Source organism: Caloenas nicobarica, chromosome 11 (assembly GCF_036013445.1).
Source record: "Caloenas nicobarica isolate bCalNic1 chromosome 11, bCalNic1.hap1, whole genome shotgun sequence".
Classification (NCBI taxonomy): domain Eukaryota; kingdom Metazoa; phylum Chordata; class Aves; order Columbiformes; family Columbidae; genus Caloenas; species Caloenas nicobarica.
In genome coordinates this window covers 13,067,008-13,087,625 of record NC_088255.1, presented here as the reverse complement: position 1 = coordinate 13,087,625, position 20,618 = coordinate 13,067,008, and the positions used below count along the sequence as shown (strand labels likewise).

The 20,618-nt window shown below is 42.7% G+C and overlaps 1 protein-coding gene across 10 annotated transcripts in view; it reads right to left on the bottom strand.

Annotated features, from left to right (window-relative positions):
* Positions 1 to 2,969: 2,969 nt before the first annotated feature.
* The window catches only part of FOXP1 (forkhead box P1), a 384,901-nt gene continuing 367,252 nt past the window's right edge, over positions 2,970 to 20,618 (bottom strand). For all 10 annotated transcript variants that reach the window (XM_065642236.1, XM_065642235.1, XM_065642240.1 and 7 more), the window contains 4 exons: positions 18,035 to 18,156; positions 15,891 to 15,960; positions 12,128 to 12,294; positions 2,970 to 6,296 (listed from right to left, as the gene is read on the bottom strand). In XM_065642236.1, coding sequence (XP_065498308.1) covers positions 6,152 to 6,296; positions 12,128 to 12,294; positions 15,891 to 15,960; positions 18,035 to 18,156 — 504 coding nt within the window. In that variant the 3' untranslated portion in view covers positions 2,970 to 6,151. The remainder of the gene's footprint in view (positions 6,297 to 12,127; positions 12,295 to 15,890; positions 15,961 to 18,034; positions 18,157 to 20,618) is intronic.

Genomic DNA, 20,618 nt, shown 5'->3' with positions numbered 1-20,618 from the left:
ATCCACGGCTAGGGCAGCATCGACTCAGCAGGAGGGGAAGGGCCTGATCCTGCTCCTCAACCCAGTGCCAGTTCCTCGGCACGAGCTGCGCTGGGCGCCTACCCCAGCAGCTGTCCGTCAGCTGGAGGCCACGCAAAGTCAGCGGATGACGAACACCATGGTCTCTCCCACCTCACGCGCATGACGGGCACGCCAGCGCCAAGATGTCCCGGCGGTGAAATGCCCAGGTCATCTCCGATGGCTTCTTAGCTCATGAGCTGCCCGGCTGCCTCCTGTGACCTGTGCGGGGACACGCTGCCCCCAGAGGAGCCGAGAACCCCACTGGGATTCATCCGGGGACGTATTCTCCTTCCTGCAGGGGACTCTCCCGCACGTTTTAGAGGCACAGAGCACTCCTCACAAAACATCTCTGAAGTTCTGCCTTAACAACCTCCACCCAAGATTTAGGATAATTTTAATCCCGAAAGTGGGACCTCTCTGGTTTACTAAAATCTCACTAGTGATTGAAGTGCAATACATGACCAAAGCTAAATCTTATTCTCTATATTTTGATTATTAAAATCTACCAGTCAATACCATTTTGAGACACATTATAACCAGCGTGCAAAGATTTCTCCTCCCCTCCCCAAAAAAGTAGTTATCTGGTATAATTTTATGATAGAATATTTTTATAAAATCATTTGTACTAATTTAAGCATTTATCATTATATGCAAAAAGATTTCTTGATGAGAATATTATAGACGGTGCATGTTTTTGACATTAGCATTTTATTTGGATGACTAATCTTGCAGATGTGAAATTTTAATGAATTATTCATGAAAAATCTCTCCTCTGAAATTTCGGTTTGCTGCTAATGCTAGTTATTAAATATCTTATTTTTCTTTAAAAAACTTGATGAAGAAAATAAATGTGCGCTTACTCGAAAGAAAAGAAGGTGGGTTTTTCCTTTAAAGTTTATCTCGGCATGACTTGGGACTTTGCTCCTCATGGTTTTGTGGACCAAGCGGTTGATCCTACAAACCCCCCTTTTGCATACGTGCAATATGCACGTATGGAAGAGCGTTTGCAGGACAAAGCCCCAAACCCCGTCTTTCACGCTTTCCCCTTTGAAGCAGAGTCTGATGAGAAAGCAAATCCCCTCAACTTCCCGTGACCCTAATGGCCAAACGCCGATGGACTTTCTTGGAAAAGCAAATGAATTCTTCGATGACAGCATCTTCCTCCAAGCATCAACGACCACCCTGTCCGGACCGGCCACGAAACCGCCACGAAAATACCTTGCGCTTTTTTGTGGTTGGGGGAGACGCGAGGAGAGCGATGAGACCGTCCACGGACGTGCTGGGACACGGGTGAGACACAACCAGCCGCTCCACGGATCAGCGCTGGGGCCCAGCGCCCCGGGGATGCGACACGAGGGTCATTGGGGGTGGGAAACAAAACAAAAACTTGGGACATGGCAACTTGCATTACCAGTGTGAACAACCAGCATTTTTATTGCATTTGAGAATGCTATAATGTCAGTAATTAGTACTGACTACACAACATTTTTTATTGTCTGTATCAACAGACATGGAATGATGGAATTACAGTTGATGTAAGGAATGAGTTTCTTTTATGCCTTATCAAAAAAAAAAAAAAAAATCTTGTTACTGGCAGCACATACACACGAAGCACCATGCTAACAGTCTGGACTGTACCATTTTCATCAAGGCTTATGGGTAGAAGATACTTTTTTACCTGTTCTGGGCCCATTAAAATGCAGTCGTTAACTGCAAATTCACCTCGCAAGACTAGAATACTAAATGACTTCTGAAACATCTAAAAACTCACTCTGAGTTCATTAACCAAAGGTACCAAAGGATTTCAAAAGAGTTTAAACACTTTTTTTCCCCATGCTATAATGAAGGTGAGATTATTGACAACCTGAAAACTACAATAGTTCAAAATTTTTTTAAAAAACTTTATATATATATATTTATGTAAGTATATATATAAAATATCTAATGATCTTCAACACTTGTAGAACCAGAATCCCTGCGCCGGTCTCTCCCCAAAGCAGGAGCTCCAGGAGAGGGGAGGTGCAGGACCTGCGGCCGGACTCTTGCGAGAGAGAATCAAAAAAGGTCGTATTTTGTGTGGTCACTTATTCTACATAAGCCTTGATTTTTCATTTCACTTCTAGTTGAATGCAGAAACCTAACGGGTTTTACATTTACAAACTTTTTTTTTTTTTGTGGACAAGGAAGGCTTTGACTCTCATTCCTGACAGCGATTTACCTGATACATGGTACTACTTTCATAATGTACGCTTTTCTTTGAGAAAAAAAACATGTAACAAATTGTCTTTACATCTTGGCACCTTGTAAAGTTTTTTTTTTTTATACAAAAGTTCAATAGTCTGACACTCCCCATTATTAATCACTACTTCACTGATAAACTTTGAAAGTGTGACCCTGGAATTCATCATGCAAAATATTTACTGCAGCAGGAGAAAAACAGTTTGTTTTTTTTGTTTGTTTTTTTTTTTTTAAACATCTTTTTTTTTTTCCTTTCAAATATATGAACTTTGTTTAAGACAGCCAGAAAAGGCAGTGGTAAGATAACAGAAGGGGTGGGAAAGTATCAAAAAAACAGCTTAAACACAAAAACTGTACAAAAATGCTTCGATCAATGATAACAGGAGAAGAAAAAAAATCTGTCAACTATGTTACAATTTAAAAGCTGAAAAAAAGAGTCAGGGATTTTCTCCCACATGTCAGCAAATGTCATCCAATATTCTTAAAGCAAGGATAACTAAATAAAATACATGTGCAGCGTATTCTGCAATTCCATTACATACAGTAGTTTTTTTTTTCCAAAGCTATTTTTTTAGTATAGTTAATATAAAGCAGTTGCACAAAAAGCAAAAGGTGTTTTGACAAACAGGTCTGCATTTATTCCTTTTGAGGAATGATATCTAAAAAAAGGACCTTTCCACCTTTTTCTCCCTCCCCACCCTCCCCCCAAAAGACAAAGGCTCACACAGACACAGTGGGATATATATGTACAACATAATAAACCCCTCCCTAACGAAGCAACTGGATATCCAAAGGGATACAGAATCAGAATTGTAAAAATCATAGTGAAGTTTGCTTGATGTAAAGCCTGAGATTTTCAGTTGGTTCTTCTGCAAGGCTGCGACACCTGCCAGATATGTTAAAATCTAATTTTTTATTTCTTTTTCTCTTTTTTTAATTTTTTTTAAAATTTTTGCTACAGTCTTTAGACTAAGCATGCAAGACATACAACTAAGTGCAACTGAGTGAAATGTATTTTTTATTTACTCATTCCCTAACAGTTTGGACTGAGGTATGCGTACTAACAGTTTCTCATGCTGTTATCTTTACTCATGTCTAGCTACACATGCTGAGAATGAACTAATCTACCGGATTTTTATCCCCTTCTGAATACCGAACTAACCAGCAAACCACTCAGTTTAGAAGCACAGGGCTCAATTCTCATGATCCCTGTCTGGCTACCGCCGGCACGTCACGAAGCTGCCTGGATATAATTTAAATGAAAAAAATAATGTTTCAAATGACCACAGACTGCCCTTTTTTTCTTTTCTTTTTGTCTTTTGAAACAGAAAGCAGAGCTGAGTTTTATAAAAGTAACTGCCAATAAAATTTCTTGTACCAAAGCTTATGAGTGGACAGGAGTGTTATTTCCTTATGAAAAATGCTGACCAAAAACTAAACAAAACTGAGCAAATGTGCCAAGATCAACCAAAATTAAAGCAGTCATCCTAGCACAGTCCCGAAACAGAAGTGGCACACAACCTGTAGAACCAAAGACTAAAAAAATTTTCTTTTCATTTCATTCTAGAAATACTATTATGTGGTCCAGTTAAATTGTGGGAGCTTTTCTGTTCTCTTCTGTATTTTATTAAACTGTCTCCTTTATCTGATACTCTTAATTTTCTGCTAAATAACTGTGTCTTTGCTTTCTCCAGCTCCCTTCTCACAGCTCCACTAGTAACACTGATTCCTAGTTTTAGCCTCAAAAGCCCTCCTCGATTCCTCTTTTACAGACTTTCCTTTTGGTCACTGTAAAGAATTGCAAATAAAAAGTAACAACTTTGGTTCAGACATTTACTTGGCCTTCTAAATTTTCTAGAATAAAGGAGCAGTTTCCCTCTCAGGTTAGCAATAGCCCACATCTTGTCATTTCCCTCTAAATTCTTCAACCTCCTTTGATCAACAATAAGAGGATATTTGGCTTCATAAGATAAAGCATATAACAGAGAACATAATTTACCTTTGTGTAATATCTTTGGTAATTTTAGGGAAAAAAAAAGGTACAAAGAAGAATATAAATTAAGCTCTGAAAGGCTTCTTGAAATAATAAAAAAGCTACAGTCCTACATAAATAAATGAGTGACGGAAAAGTGGTTGCAGAATGAAAATCTTTAGGTGTTTGGTGACCGAGGTTTACTGACCTATCGCAACAAATTTTGTATGTCGTGTTTGCTTTGAAGAGCCTTGCCAGTTTTCCCTAACAAGCCCCGGCGTGAATTCCCTCCTAGATCTCCTGTCTCCTACGGCGAGGTTTCCATACTGGCTGGTGTAATATTGCAGAACAATCTTAACTGCAGTACTGGATTTGCACAGCTGAAAATTAACACTTTAGCATTCGTGGGGCTCCGGCCTTATTAACTCCCGTAACAAGTTCAATCTGAAATCTAATTTGTATTCAAACAGATTAATGCCACCAAGCAATCCTGAACTGATGTTTAACTGCGAAACATCACCGCGTACAATAACAATTTAATGAAGTCATCTTTCCAACCACTATTTGCAAATGCAAAAAGAAAAAAAAATTGTAATAATAAATGTATAGGTGCCCATCTCGGTGATCTTAGATATTCCAGAAAGATTTGTTGACCCATCAGAACTTGTGTTAAACAACCGAGAACCTGCCACTGTACTATTCATCCTCTAATAAAAGTGAACTCTGTTGGTGCTGCATATGTTTCTTTGTGCTGTTCAATTTTGTGGCATTTGCTAATATTCACCGTTGCTGCCAAAAAAAAAAAAAATCAAAAAACCCAAACAACAACAATAAAATGTTAAAAATACTGCTTTGTGGAATGAATCTGTGTTGCTTCCTACAGTGTTTCTATGTTCATCTGTCATTCATTCTCATTCTTGCAGTACTTCGTTCCTCTCTCTCCGTTGGACAACCCTTCCACATGTATAGTGCAGCATTTGGAACCTTTTCAAAAAACAACACCAAAAAAAAGGAGACACCGAAATGGAATGTTTTCCATAGCTAAAGAAAACATGGTGGCATCTGAAGGAAACTGGAATGAATGACAGAAAAAACTACAAACAATTCAATGACATTCAGCTTCGTATAATAAAAACACCTATTAACATTCATCACAAAGTACAGAAAATGTTGAAGCCTCCGAGAGGCCCTGGGCCCAGATGAGGCCTGAGGTCAGAACTTAAAATGGTAGAGGAGACGTGAGGCGGGGGAATAAAAGCAATACATTAAAAAGTTTGGGATAATTTTTTCTTTTAACCCCTCCCCGACATACGCGCTCACACACACACACAGATCCACACACGTGCACACACAGGCCTTCCCCAGCCCAAATGGAAGCGGAAAAAAAAAAAAAAAAGAAAACAACGAAAAAAATGGAGTAAAGGCAGTGATAATCAACATGCAGTACTGTGCAAATATGTTGTCCATTGGAATCCTTAAAATCTGGGCAAAGACTTGATCTGCAGTTCAGGTGTACATGCTCAGTTTGATGTCCTCAAGTGTCCAAAATTGGCAGGACCTGCAGTCCACAGCTGGCTGCTAAATGCAAGTGAATCAGTTTAGCAAATTTACAACACTGATGTTGACTGTAAGAGAGGAAAATCCCAAGTACCAAACAAGTCCATCCAATGCACAGAGTACAAATTCCTTTTTTCAACAAAAAGTAGAAAAATCAAAAATACTCCCAAATGGGATACTTGATGGCACTAAGAGTTAACATATGTCATAGTTGTCAAAGTGGACTGAGAATCCTCCAGGCTGTACAAATAATGGAGAGATTTCACAGCTAAGTTTGACGTGTTCTTCCAATCTTCATTCTCAGGATAATGATGTCAGACATACTCATTCTATGTCCTCATTTACAGGTTCATCTTCATAATCTCTGTCGTGATCGAAATCTGGACTGTGGTTGGCTGTTGTCACTAAGGAGAGTGGGCCTTCATTTTCATCTGGATCTAACGGTTCTTCTTTGACATGCACGGGGTGCCTGGGAAAACAAAAATATGGTTAATCGGCAAGTTGCTCATTAAAGAACAGTTTTGACAGCTCGGGTGGTTTGGGGAGAAAGGCGAGGTGGTTCGGGCATTCAGACGCGGTGTGCCAAGCCCCGGAGCGCCAGGTCACCGAGGAGAAGACCCTCAACTTCTGCACCAACCACAGGCGCCAAGCGAAGGCTGCGCCGGGCAGGCAGCGCTCAACTTCCCCGGGAAAACACTCTGGGAGGAGCACCTCCGTGGGGTTTCCGTCTCGGGACCGAGCGAAAACGCTCTCAGCTGACATATTAAGTTGATTAATACGATCTTCGGATAAATAAGCAGAACAAGCACCCGAACGGCAGAGCAGCAGTTTGTCAGCCCGCCGAGCTGGAGGCTGGGCTAATCATCGCTCGCTGTGTGTGCGGCGTCTCTCGTTAACATGCAGAACCTGTGAGACAACTCTCCAGAGGACGACCCCAAGTGAGGTTCTATCATTAATCAACTTCAAGCAAACACAGCAAAGAGACACCATGATACATGCTTTAAACTCCAAATTAATGCATATTTTTACAAACTGTCAATAAGGGAAGAAAAGCCCTGCCAGGAAACACAAACAGAGAGGAAAAGGCTCGCTCAACACAACAATATGATAAGAAAGCACAGTCCTAACGAGAATAATAACACTGTCAGCTGTAAACAAGGAAGAACATGATCCCCAGCTCATGGTGGGTACAAGGATGTACTAAAGAGATGAGATCTGCCAAATTTCTCATTACAGCACAGCACATGAATAACCCGCAGGGGAACGGGGCTTGGTCATTCAAAACGGGTATGATAACAATTGAAAAATGTTGTTCGTAAATCATATTTACAACAAATCCTATACAAATACAAATTACCTTTTTTTTTTTTGGGCAGCTTTTGAAATGTAAAATAGCCATGTGAGTCAATAGTGTCTTGTTGGTGGGACTTTATAGGAAAGTAGGATTTTATTGACATTACCAAGTATTAATAATGCGATACAGCAATGGAGACCCTGTTTGCTTCCTAAATAATTGATGTTGTAGGCAATCCCTTAAAATAAAGTGTTAATGAGTTCAAGTCCCATTCTGTCTCTCATTGAGTTTATATCCACCTCCTAGAGTCTTGGTTTTTTCTCTATGTGAGCTGATTTAACCCTTTCATGTGGGCTAAGCGAACACATAATCTGGAGGACAAACCTTCATTGTAAGAACTTTTTCTCTCCTTGCACAGCTTTGCTTTAAAATGAACGATTTCAAATAGCTGCCTTCTATGTTTTGTGTGGATAAGAAGGACAATACTGTTTCTGCTCTGTTGCGCTGACAGACAACAGGAATAAATCACTGAAAATCCATGCACAAGCCAAAGGTAACCCTGCCTGCTTCCAGTGACCAGGGTGAACCAGTTGCGCCCTTGCACAGCGTGCGAAGCTGAACCGCACCCTACTTATTTATTTTGGCTTGAGCCTGGATCCGTTTAGGAAGCATCTAACTTGCTGACTACAGACATTTCCAATGTGAGCTGTGAATGCCTTTCAAGTCCCTGCATATTTCAGCTTCTTGAGTTGTAAAGTGCTAGATCAATATTAAAGTACTAACTGCACCTTCCAACCCACCCAACAAAGGAATGGTGGGGAGAAGCAATGCAGTATCCGTGTACGCACACCTTTTCCCTTCAGATTCACTAATACGTGTCCTTATCAACACATGCCCGGAAGCAAAGAGGTTTCTCTGCATGTCGCTTAATTTTTGCAAAAATTACAAGGAAAGAGACATTGCTCATACAACTTTGACTTAAATTACTGAAAAGGGCGAGTTAAATGGGAGGAGACGTTTCAAATATCAGAGATTAACAATTAGCATAAGCATGTAAAAGTGGATCGTCATCTCAGAGGTGCGCATGTGCTAACCGTCCCAGCGGCTCGTGGCCCTAGTGAACGTGAAACCACATTGATTATTTGCAACTAGAAAAACTTATATTATGAATAGGCTGTGGGGCGCCTCACTTGGGAGAAAACATGAAATGAAAAACAGAAGAAAAATGGAGAAAGAGTGGCTAGACACAGAGACGGATAAAGCATGTGCTACTTGGCCTTTATGGTAGTGATCTTTTTTACTGCTGTTTTAATTTAAAGGTCTTGCTTGTTGGCTTTCTGGTTTTGATGCTGCTGCTGGACTTTTTTTTTTTAGGAAAAAAAAAAGGATTATTTTGGAAAACGCAGATGTGCCGTTTTCAAAGGAGAGAGGAGAACACGTCACGTGCAGCAGAGGTGGCCTCGGCACACGGACGGGAGTTTCTCCTAAGGCTGCTCGGGGGCCACGTCTCGGTGTCCCAGCGCCCCAGCACCCCGCACTTGGCCGGAGAGCAGCAGTGAATGGGTGCCAGCAGGTAAGACAGGCACCCACTGGGCTCGCGACCACATGAAATGCTGTGAAAGCTCCTCCGAAGGTCCCCGAACCTTCCCAACGCAAACTCTGCCCCACTTCTGGTTTTGTTATGAAAGCAGGTGAAACCAGGTGGTTTTAACTGAGTTTCTCTTTGAGGTTTGGTGTGGTTCCCAGAAGTCAAAAAACCTCGAAACTTCAGGAGTGAAGAGCAAAGCAAGCACCGAGTTAGGAAAAGGGCTGATGGAGCCCAAGCGGGACAAAGCCAGAGAGGGTCACAGAGCCACAGGGAGGCACGGTCACGCCAGCAGCTCACGTGTTGGAAAAACATCAGACAGCGAGCTTGGCAAAAACTCCGTCCCCCAAATTAGGAGGGTTATCTGGGTAACACAACCCCCCGGGGGAGAGATCTGCAGGGAAAACAATAACAAAAAAATTCAGCTCCTTGTGTACTCTGTCAGTTTTAACCACAAAGTGGCATGTGAGGAGGAAACCTTACTGAATCTGTGATTTTGCCCAAACATTTCAGAGCAACTGAAATAAATAAGCTTAAATAAGCTCAAAGGCAAACAGAGACGTACGTATCTCCCAAGTAAGTCTGAATCTCTATTTACTACCTCATCAAAACCCGAACTGGGGAAGGAAAACTTCCCTTAGAGACTAAATAATTCAGTCTCTAAATTACAGAAAAGGTAAGTGCTGGGCTAGACAAAAAGAAAAAAAAGAGAGGTAGGGAAGGGGGGAAAAAAAAAAAAAGAAAATAAAAGAAATGTTTTCCCATTTTTTTTATATAGTACCAGAATTTCAGCCCATTCCTTTTAAGTAGACGCCTAAGACTCCAGAAGGGGTTAACAATAAATAACCTTGCTGAACACAGATTCCCCTTCTTTTCACATCTGAGTAATTCTTTTGTTTGTCCACTCTGGGAACAGAGGAGTTTTTAATAAAGCTGACTGTTGTTTAAAGCCACTGAGTTCTGGTGGTGCACACAGCATGGAGTAGTTTGCTTTGTGGCTACCTTTGGAGCATATCAGGATGAAAGTGTTATGTCCCCAAGCTGTAATTATGCGACTACTTTCTAGTGTTTCAAAAGGAGGGAGAGAGAAGGGGGAAAAAAAAAAAAAAAAACCTAGCCGTGGTTCAATGTGTCATAAAAAGGAAACGAATGAGCAGTAATAAGACTTCAGCTAAAGTGTTAGACTTCTTAGCTGTCATGTTAACAAGGTCCTTTAAACCTTACAATAAAGTTTAAAGCTTGATTTATTCTAATATACTGAAATTGTTTAAAAAATAATTTGCATTATGACAAGGAAATCTGTTCTGAAAAAAAAAAAAAATTGAAAATGTCATTAACAAAGCAGGCTTACAGAGAATGAGAGGTTACACGGCGTCTGGAAATCTGCTGTTGACTCATGATTTTATTTAGTAAACAGGGTAAACCCCGCTGCATGTGAATGGTGTTCTGGCTTTAGATCCCTTCAAACTACTTAGAAACACCCTTTTAATGGGGAAGCTCAGAGGCTGGTATTGGAACATCACCCGGCCACATTTTACTTAAGCAAAAAGAAATGTTCAGCAGAGAACACATATATTATCAATTCTGAGAAAATGAAAACACTCAGGAAACAATCATTTCCACATTACAACAGAAAATTGGATTTTCTGGTGAATAATGAAAATGAGGCATCCCTCCCCCCGTGCTCCTCTCTCTCCAGTATTTGTTCTGTGCCCCTCACCTTGGTATCAATGTGCTAAGAGACGATTATTAAGTGCAAGAAAGGCCACGGCTACGCACAGTTCTGGAAGATGTCCTAGCCTGTTTTAACTCGGTTATTTTCCCTTCCTCTCAGTCTCTTCAAAGAAAATGAAACCTTAGGTGAAATGAGAAGTGCATGAACTACACTAGCCTTCAACTTGCAAAATAATAATTACTCGGATTAACGCAACATCATAAACGTTCATCCCTGTCTGTTAGGCCAGGAGAAACCCTTGGGAGAAGTCTTGTTTCTGGAGAAAAGCCACATCCCTCCACTGCTCCTTCACGCCGGCCCTTCGTGGTCACGGGCAGAGGATAACGAATTGTGACTAAAACTGCCTCAAGATGAATCCGTTTGTAAAAGACAGAAAGTGTGTCATGCAATGCTACTTTGCGAGAGATAATTAATACTGCACAAACAATCACTGGAAAAGCTAAACACATTATTTGAATGTTTTGAAGTAAATGGTAAAAGACAATGTTTAAATTAATTATTAATTAAAAATGAATGTTGCCATCTTTAAAGATTTTTTTTTCAAAGCACTTTGTGCACTGATTTAAAACGCTGCAATATCAAAGTATCCAGAGCCTCAGATTCCTTCGTGCCCCCTCCCCTCTGACAACACATTATGCAGGTGGGAAACTTTTTTGCCATTAAATGCTAATTAGTTTCACAACTAATTACTATCGTGGTATTAGGTTAATGTTTTTCTACTTTTTGATTTAGACTTACTTTTGTAAATCCCTTATTCAAATTACTTTGAAGTAAAAGACTACAAATTAGTTCTCTTTTTAATGCGTAATGTGAGCTGTGGCAAGTCAGCCAGTAATTTCACAGCCGGTTTTAAGGAACGGGCGGCCGACTGGCAGCGCGGCTCTCGCCCGCCGCCCCTCGCACAGGTAGCCAACCCCTCCGCGGAGTTTTGGGAGAAATACAAGGCTTATAAACTCTGGCTTCCTCGCCAGCCGCCAATTACTCAGTATGTAATTTGAGAGGAGGGGGGAATTTACAGCTTTGCAAACTCACTCCGTCACCCCATAAATACCGAACACGCCCATCGGGGCATCACACCCTTCCTGCCTTACCTTGTCCTGCGCCAGCTCACGGCCCGGGTGCCACTCACGTTGAGCAGGGACAGCGATCCCCCGTTACTTCACGCAGTTATATATGCACTCATTATACTGCCGTCTGTTGCTATAATGCTCGTATTAATTTTCCTTTTGATATTTTAAGAGCAATCTATAAATCACACAGACCTTCACATGTGCCACTGTTAATGCTCAGCAAGACCATTGTGCATCGAGTGTATTTTAGACCCGCCAAACAAGCCCATTTCCCAGCTCTGCCCCACCGGCCCTGCTTGTTGCATGGACCAAAGGGGAGAGAAATCACATTTTTTTCCGCCAAGAAATGCAGTTTGCAAGGTTTACAGAAGAGAATTGCAAATGAGTTAACAATTTTACAGCTCTATGTGCTTATTAGACTGCATTGAGCTGACAGGTTTTAAAAGTGGAAGTTGGTAAACGGCCCTTTAATGCTTTCGTCAACCTAAGCATGTCCCCAAATGGAGGTGTCTGCTCTTGCTGCTCCATCCACAAACCCCAGCAACAACCACAAAAGCCTTCAGAGCCACACTTGAGCAGACGGTGAGACAACGCCGAGAGCCACGCACGTACTTACATCGCTTGCATAGGGGAACGTCCTGGACTACTGTCACTCCCGTTACTGTTCGTATGCTCCATTGCACCATTAAGCTCTTCCCTCATCACGTTGGCTAAATTGCCCAGAGTGGGGTTTCCCATGGAAGCAGTAGTGTATAGAGGTATACTGTTCTCAGCCATTGAAGCCTGCCAAGGACACAAACAAATATATGAAGAGCCATGACTAACGTTTTTATACTTTGCACAACACGCTCGCTTCCAAAATATTCTCCACATTTACTTTATGTACAATTACCATTTATTTTTAAATATTGTGCTTTCTGATAGGTATTACCCCGATTCCACCAAGGGAAATTTAACATCATTTACATCTGGGTTTAAGCTCTCATAGCTGTATTGGCTTGTGAGAGAACAGAGCCTTCCATTCTGTATTTGGAATCACACCCCCTGGAAAAAATAAAACGTCCCTTTCCTATTTTCATTTTGCAAAATTATGTTTGGGGCTTTGGGGTTTTTTTTAGGTCTGGGTTTGGGTTTTGTTTTTAATAAAATGGGGAAAAAAAAATTATAAATCGCTCAGCTGATAACTCCTTCCTACCAGGGCAAATGGGCACCGAGCAGGAGGACAGCATCGCTGAGTCTGGTTTTTCTCGTGACACAAGCGTGAAGCTGCGGGTAGCACCAAGTGCATCAGCCTGAGTTGCACTGATCTACCTGAGAGCTGAACCAGCCTGTGTGAAATTTTTTAAGCCTCAGCAACCCAGCTCTTACAGATCTGACCATTTTATTTCAATTTTTCCGTGTTCTAAAGAAACATTGTGCAGAGGCACACTGGAGTTAACTTTCTAAATGGAAATCTTTGTAGGAAGAGAATGAACTGTTAAATATTTTCTTTCTGATTCCCACCGTTCTGCCTGCTAATATTTACTGTGTGTCAGCATTAGCTCATGTTGACGGCACAGTCCTGTGCCCGGCGCGGCAGCGGTGGGAGCCAGAAGCCCCGAGCACTGGCGGAGCCCAGCATTTGCTGGGGATGGGCTTTCCGAGGCTGTCGCGCCCAGGGACTGGGAAGGACATTTAACCATTTCACCCGTCCCAGCCTGACATCACCCGCAGCGCTCCGAGCCGTGTCAGCGCCGCAAAGCCACGGAGGCTGGCTCGGCAGCGCTCGACCTGCTCCTGGGGGAGGTCAGCCGGCGGCGGAGCCAAAAAAATCCATCAGACTCCAGGTCTGCATGATGCAAACTCAGTCGATGCGGGGGGAATTAATGCAAAAGTACTCCCCCATCAAAAGCTCTCGCCTGCCCCTAATTCGTGGGACAAAACTCCTTGCTTGTTGCCATATGGGCCGGCAGAGTTGTTCCCAGGCAAGTGCAGCCAGAGACCCGGCGGGGGGAGATGGGGTGGGAAAAGGGGGTACGACCAGCCCTGAGTGCAGCATCTCCAGGAGCACAGCCCCTTTTATTCTTCCTTACACTGACCTCTCCGTGTGCAGCCCTATGTGTCACATGTGATTACAAAAGCCATTCTAACAGGGAGGATTATTTTTATCTTCTTGATTCAACAACCGGCAAACTCATTGTGATTAGGGGATGCAAAGAATGGTTCACATTTCCTGCACTTGGCAAAATAATGACTCAAGTTCTTCACCCATAGTGATAACTTGTAATTGCAGTAAAGCAATTTACTGGGGGAGAGGTGGGACATGAGGAGTATCTGCTATAAAGATAATAATACAGGAGGGGGGTGTTTTGGGAGCCCCCAATGACCTGCTGGGAAAAAAAAATCTGGAGTCCCTGTAACTTACGCACACAGAGTGGGCAGAGAGCTGCTGCTTCTCCCTGGCCACGAGGGAAAACAGATGGAGGAGACATCAGAGGGGTTGGGTGAAGGAGATGGGTGGCTCTGTCAGCCCAGGAAAGGAAAACCCAGCCCGGCATCCTGGCAGCACGCAGCACACCGAGCCGCTGCGCTCACGGGGACGTGCAAAGAGCCGGTCTGTGCAGATGTCCACAAAAGCCCAGGGAGCGTTGCTCGTTGATTATTAATTAGATTGAACGTAGACACGGGCAGGTAAAGCAGCCTTGTGTCCTGGGAGGAAGGTTATTGCCCAAGCGAGGTCTGAACTGGCCACACAGCACTGGCCACTTGTGCGAATTTGCCTGAAGCCCCAGCACAGCACCCCAGCACCCGCTGGGATTTTGCCTCCCAAGTCCAACACGTGGGAGAGTAGCAAGGAACCTGCCAGTGTATTTTCACCTTAAACGAGGACCTGTCTCAGTGCAGTGATTATCGCTCACCCCCATTTATTAAAGTGGCCACAGCAACAGCAAATCTGGCCCAGGCTCTTCTCTTTCAGCTCAGTTCACCCGATGCTACAGGGGAGCACAAGTGTGTGCCACTTCCAGGAAAAGTGGGAAATGGAAGCAGTTTGCAGGTTATCACGAAAGACAAGAATGGATGGAGATGACGACAATGACACGTGTTTCAGAAATAAAACATGAACAGTTCCATATGATAAGCATATTAATTGAAATTAGTCACATAGTTAACTATGTGAAGAAATGCAGGATCATTTCATTTTTGCCTTTCAGCATCATGAATGTAAAATGTGCTTGCAATCTTAATACTATTCAAGAGACAAAGCAGTCTTTAAAAATCACACTTCACAAGACTCAAGGGAAAACAAGTTACTAATGAATAGTATTTACAGTTGCTTCCTTTAAACATGCTTTCATTTGCTTTTCAGAAGTTACCGCATAAACTCAAACAATTAGAAGAAATGCAGAACATTGCTTTTCTCCTAATAATCTGTTTCTTGGTTCTGAAAAGACAAGTCTGCTAAACCTTCCAGAAAATGCAGATGCCCAAGCAAATATCCACGGCCACCAGTGAACTTCTCAAGAAGCGAATCTCAGCACACAACTGGGGTGCAGCCACGGGTGGTGGTGCCTCCTGGATGAATTCACACCATATGGAACACGCGTGAATCCCCAACACAAGCTCATACCCCCCTGCAAATTCGGGGCACAGTAATGAAATTGGAGCTTTGGTTCATATAGCAAATACCGACTTCACCTGGAGCTTTTGAAATAGACTCAGGAATTTGTATAGAGGGGAAAAAAACAGCAATCCGATACAGAGCACATGAAAAAGGGCTGGAGACACGCACACTTTTAGGCTGCAAGTTATTAATTGTGCACCGACACTTTGTGTATTTCTACATTGTGAAAAAACAGAATTTTTGTCTTACAATTACAGTATGGTTTAAACCAATAAAAATGACCTCTTTTTTTTCCCTATATGAATTGCGACACTTACTTTTTTACCAACAATAGGAAGATATGCAAAAATAGCCCTTAAAAGAAAAGGGGGAAAAATGATCTGCTTTCTCTTTAAACCCATGAACAATAGAAGGTCACGTGCTGCAGTATCCTATCATTCAGCACATTAATAGCTGTGCTAGAGTAATTACACTTGTGGTATTTTTGCCTCAAGTGAAATTCTGAAATAAGAGGATGGAAATTATGATACTGCTGATAAATATTAATAAGTGAACTTTTAATTTTTTTGCCACAATATTCAAAATGCTAAGCATCTAGCTAATGCTGAAGCAGCCTGATATGTGTTTGCCTCCAGGGACTATGATGCTTTATGCACTTAAGAAAAAAGTTTAACGGAATTAAAATTTAATATCTAATTAGAGCAAGGCTAATATATTTTGAAATGACTGGGGAAGACACACGCCTCTGTTGCATATTTGCTACAGTCATTAATCTTACCTGTAAAGCAGCATTGAGAGGTGTGCAGTAGGTGTGGCTGGTCTGTATATTTTTAATAAGAGAAGGGTTACTGCATAAGAAAAACATAAAAAGGAGAGTTAAATGCAACCAACTTCTGTGCGAGTGTTTCAAGCATGTAATGCTTCCTCCCACACCAGAAAACTAGAGCTGAGACTGTTTTTCCACACAAGTTCTATTTCGTTTCTCTTTTTCTTTTTGATTTAAAGAAAATATCTGAGTTTTAGGCTGAGTTTTGCCTTTACTAAATAAGGAACATCATTATCTCTCGACGTTACCTCGCCATGTGTTCTATACCCTGCCTCAGTAGCATGTCTTGGCATCTCTGCTCATTTTAGCTGCGTTCAGGAGAAATTCTCCAATATTCGTTGCGTCTGGGAGCCAGTTACCATGTAAAGGTCCATCATGAGGAGGTTATAATCAAGTGCATCATGGGCCATTTTAAATACTACATCATGCAAATCATTCCCCAAGTCTTTGGCGGCAGAGACCCTCGCAATGGAGCAGAGTTCTTTCCTGCCAGGCAAACAGCGAGCGGTGCCGGCGAGGGGCTGCCCAGCCATCGCCCCAAAGGGTTTGGGGTTGCGGGCACGGAGGCACAACAGCAGGTCCTGCTGCACCACTGCGGTACGGACCACGCAGAACAACATGCTGCCCTAAAGGCCGTTTTAATAAAAAATTATTCTGGTGTGCTATTTCGGACCCTTACATTAGTCATCTTCAGTTTACATAAGGAGCTGGGATTTGAGGAAAATGAACGCCAAGCGTATCTGCTCTTTCTTTAGCGGGCATCTAAATACCACTGGCTCCACTGGAGGGGGAAAAAAAAATAAAATAATAATTGGATGCAAACTAGATAAAAAGTGCCAATGCAAAAAATCTTGAAAAAGTTTTATCGCCCACTGGGCATTTTTTTTTTTTAATATTTTTTTCATGTGGGAGTAAATCACGGTGAGAAGAGTCTTAACTGAGCCTCTCCCAGAGGGACCAGCAAGGATCAGTTGTCCTGGAGAGATGCCCTTCGAGTAAAGGTCAAAGAAAATTGCTTTGGGAACCTCAGGAATATTTGTGCGTGGTTGTTGTAGACACAGGATGGCCTGTTGATTATAATCTTCACCGCTCGTCTCACTGCACTTTCAAACTTTTCGAAGTTAATTCAGCATTTTTGTCTTATAAGCACCTTACTCTATTTCTGATTAAGAGTTGCAAAACAAGGCATACAACTGAAAGCAAAGGAAAATATCAGAATTAAAACTTATCTGAAGCCCTTCCTGGCATATATCTGTCTTCCTAACAGGCCTATAGCAGCGTATCTGCACTAGCGTGGATAATTATTTCAGTCTACATTGCACTATAAACAAATGCTATAACAAACATGTTGACGTAGAGTTATTACTACAGGCATTTGGATTATCAGAGTAGGAAACACAAAATACACATAGCGACCAAAAATTTAGTTTCTTTAGCAGCAAAGGTGATGTCACTATTTCGTGAAATGCAAGTCTACATGAGATGGGTAAATCATGCAAAGCAAAGCAACAGCAGAAAAAAAAAATTAAAGCAAGTAAAAGCTCTTACTGTGCAACAAGCTCGCCAAAGTTTTCATCAGGGCAGTATTTTCGAGGACGGCCTCGTTGAATATGACGGCCACGTTTAAACTCTTCATCATCAACAGTCCAAAAGGACCCAAACTCATCCTCTACTCTGATAAAGCACTTATGCAGTGAGAGGTTGGTGCGAATGGCACCCTGGGACAAGAGCAGCAGCAAAGGAGATGAAGTGGAAACAAAGGGACACGGGATCGGGGACAGAACAGACATCAAATACAGGGAAAAGGAAAAAGAAAATAAAATGCAATAAGCATAAGCAAATGGTTTGTGAGGGTTAATATGCATTGCCACCTAAAAGCTACTAGCATGTGATGCAACAAACACCAAGCAAGCAGGGTCAGGGTACTGGTGGGCATACAAACAGTAGTGATGAGATGTTTGTCTTGGTTTCCCTTAACCGAAACAATGCGAAACCACCTGCGGTTGGTCTAACACCAGCTAGCAGCCAAAAGCCTCTACGTTAAACTGTAAGCATGATCCAAGCTAGGCTAAGAAGTTCAAACATGGTGGACATACCCACTGATCTTTTGTGGCCTTCGTTTTTGGAACTCTAGTTCATCCACTGTCCATACTGCCCCTTTAACGTTTTCTACTCGCACAAAACACTTGTGAAGACTAAGATTATGACGCACTGCATTCTGCAGCAAGTATAAAAGAGAAAACATTCAAAAACTTTCTATAAGAAAATGCTCGTCATTGTCTAAGAACAGCAGCACAGTCAGCTTGACAGTCCTCATTTCGCAATGTTAAGCCCCTTCCCCTCCCCGCACCCGCTTCCTTTCCCCAGCTCTTTACATATTATTTTGCAAAGACAAAATAAATATGAAAGCTTAAACCCAAGATTAAAAATTCAAGTTATTCTTATCAATTATCCCCAGTGTGAACGAGAACAGCCATCATTTTAAGCATGCACGTTGTATAATACAGCACATTTCATACAGAACACAACAGGAACATTGCTTAGACATTTTCAAAACAAATATATATGCTCTGCGAAGAGAAACTCCTCTCCTGGAAAAGAAAGCAGTTAGAAAGAACAGAAAGGACTTCACACGAGTGCAGACGGCTCAACTGAGCAGAGAGGCACTGGAGTTGGTGCTGCTGCGGTTTCCCACAGCTGGGCTAATGCGAATCAGGTGCTGAACCTCCTTCCACACCCACGGCACGGACTGGGGGTCAGCAGCACCCCACCAGCCGGCACGGCACCGGCTCCTGCCTCTGCGGCTTGCTCTTATATGGAAGTTGGCTCTTATTTCTGGCAGACTACTGTACTGACTGATCTGAGCCTCTGCCAAGTGAAAATATGAGGAGGGCTCTCCGAAACAAAGTGATAATATCCCCACAGCTCATCACCCAGAGAGATCCGCGCTCATGGCATCCCATGCTCAGATGTCCTCGCTGCAGCTGGGCGCCTGGGAAGGATGAGCCCGGCCAAGCCCTCTGACGCGCTCGGACCTTTGCCGAAGCCAGACATAATGTCACAGCAAGCTGTTGGCTTCTCTGTCCCTGCTCCCTCTGAAACGGTGCCGAGAGCCTTGCTATTCCTCAAATGGAGTGCCATGCTCCTTCCCCATTTTATGAGTTTTCTGAGCAAATGCCCTACTACAAAGCCACCCAGATTTCTACATGAAGCTTGTCCCCAGTGCTGCTGAAAGGGGCTTGGTAAACAGGGAAAATAGAAGAAGCCATTTGCTGAAAATATGCAGGCGAGCAAACTCCATCCATCATCACTGGCACCATTGATTTAGTCAATCTGGTTGACTCGTTAGCAGGCACAATGCCAGCCAAACACATGGCCTGGGTCTAGGCAACCAAGAGACTACAATTTTTTTCCTTCTATCGTCGTCGTCTTTTTTTTTTTTAATGAACGTTGGGGTCTGGATGGTGAAAGGGAGCTCTAATCATGAATGTCTAAATCACTGTGCAAACAAAGGGTACGCACAGTGCATTTGTCATGTAAATTAAGAGGCAGTGGTGTGTGTGCCTGGGAGGGGAAGGCTGAGAGTCTTTTGCTACTTTTCCATTCCTCCGCAATCCCAGCACAGTCCCCACACTCTCGTCCCCTGTACAGGGGAAGAGTCAGGGCTCCAACTGCCTTTGCTCGGCAGATGCTCCAGTGCAAATGTGTTTCCTCTGACTGAGGTGCCCGATCTTGGCACTTCGGCTTTTCCACCCTGATCTGCTTGTGAACTGGTGGAAAAACAAACCTTGAATACACTTTTCCTCTCAGCAAGGCAGAAATCTAGCAGAGAGTCAACCTGTCCATCAGGGCTGCTTCTTTTTGCCCTTTCTTCCGCTCTTATTTTTTTTAAGATTTTTTTTTTTCCTCCCACATCTCCCAGATTTCACTGCTTTTGAAATCTTTGGCAAAATCCCTGATTTTGAGGTGGAGGAAAAACATGCAAACGCCCCACACCTTACAGGCTAAAATCAGCCAGCTCAGCAACTGCTGGTGGGTGCCGCGCTAGCGCAACCCGACACAGGGCGGCCGGCCCACATCTGGGTAACTCAGGCAGTTTCCTGTGAAAATGGGAACGCTGTCAAGTCTGGAGCAAAATGTAAGAATAATAACACTATTTCCCTCAGTGAAAGCTGATCTTGTAGTTCATACAGCAGTTGATCAAACACACACAGCAAAGTTCAGCAAAGTGAGTCCTCAGAGTTTGTAAACAGTCTCTAAATACATGGCTGAGCAGAAATATTTGTGTTCTTCTTTAAATAAATTTAATGCCGGAGAAATACTTTACAGTCTGTTCTTGCTTTCTTGAAGTCAGTGTGCAACTGACTGCTGGGATCGGGCTCTTGCTGAATACACTGAGACAGACAAGCTGAGCATTTGCAAAACGTCCATGAAGTGTTGCCCTCGCTTTCTGTTTTCCATGTGATCATTTATTTAAGGAATTCATGGCAGAAAAAAATCTGTTTTGTTTCCCCTGCCTCTGGATACTTACTATATAACACTTTTATTTGAACAATACCCCAACGTTTCAGAGCCACACCTGCAGCCTGTGCCTCATGGCTGCGACTCAGTGCCAGCAAATTACTCCGAAAAATAAAAGCAAACAGACATTGCCTCTGACCTGTCAGAACCAGTTCACAG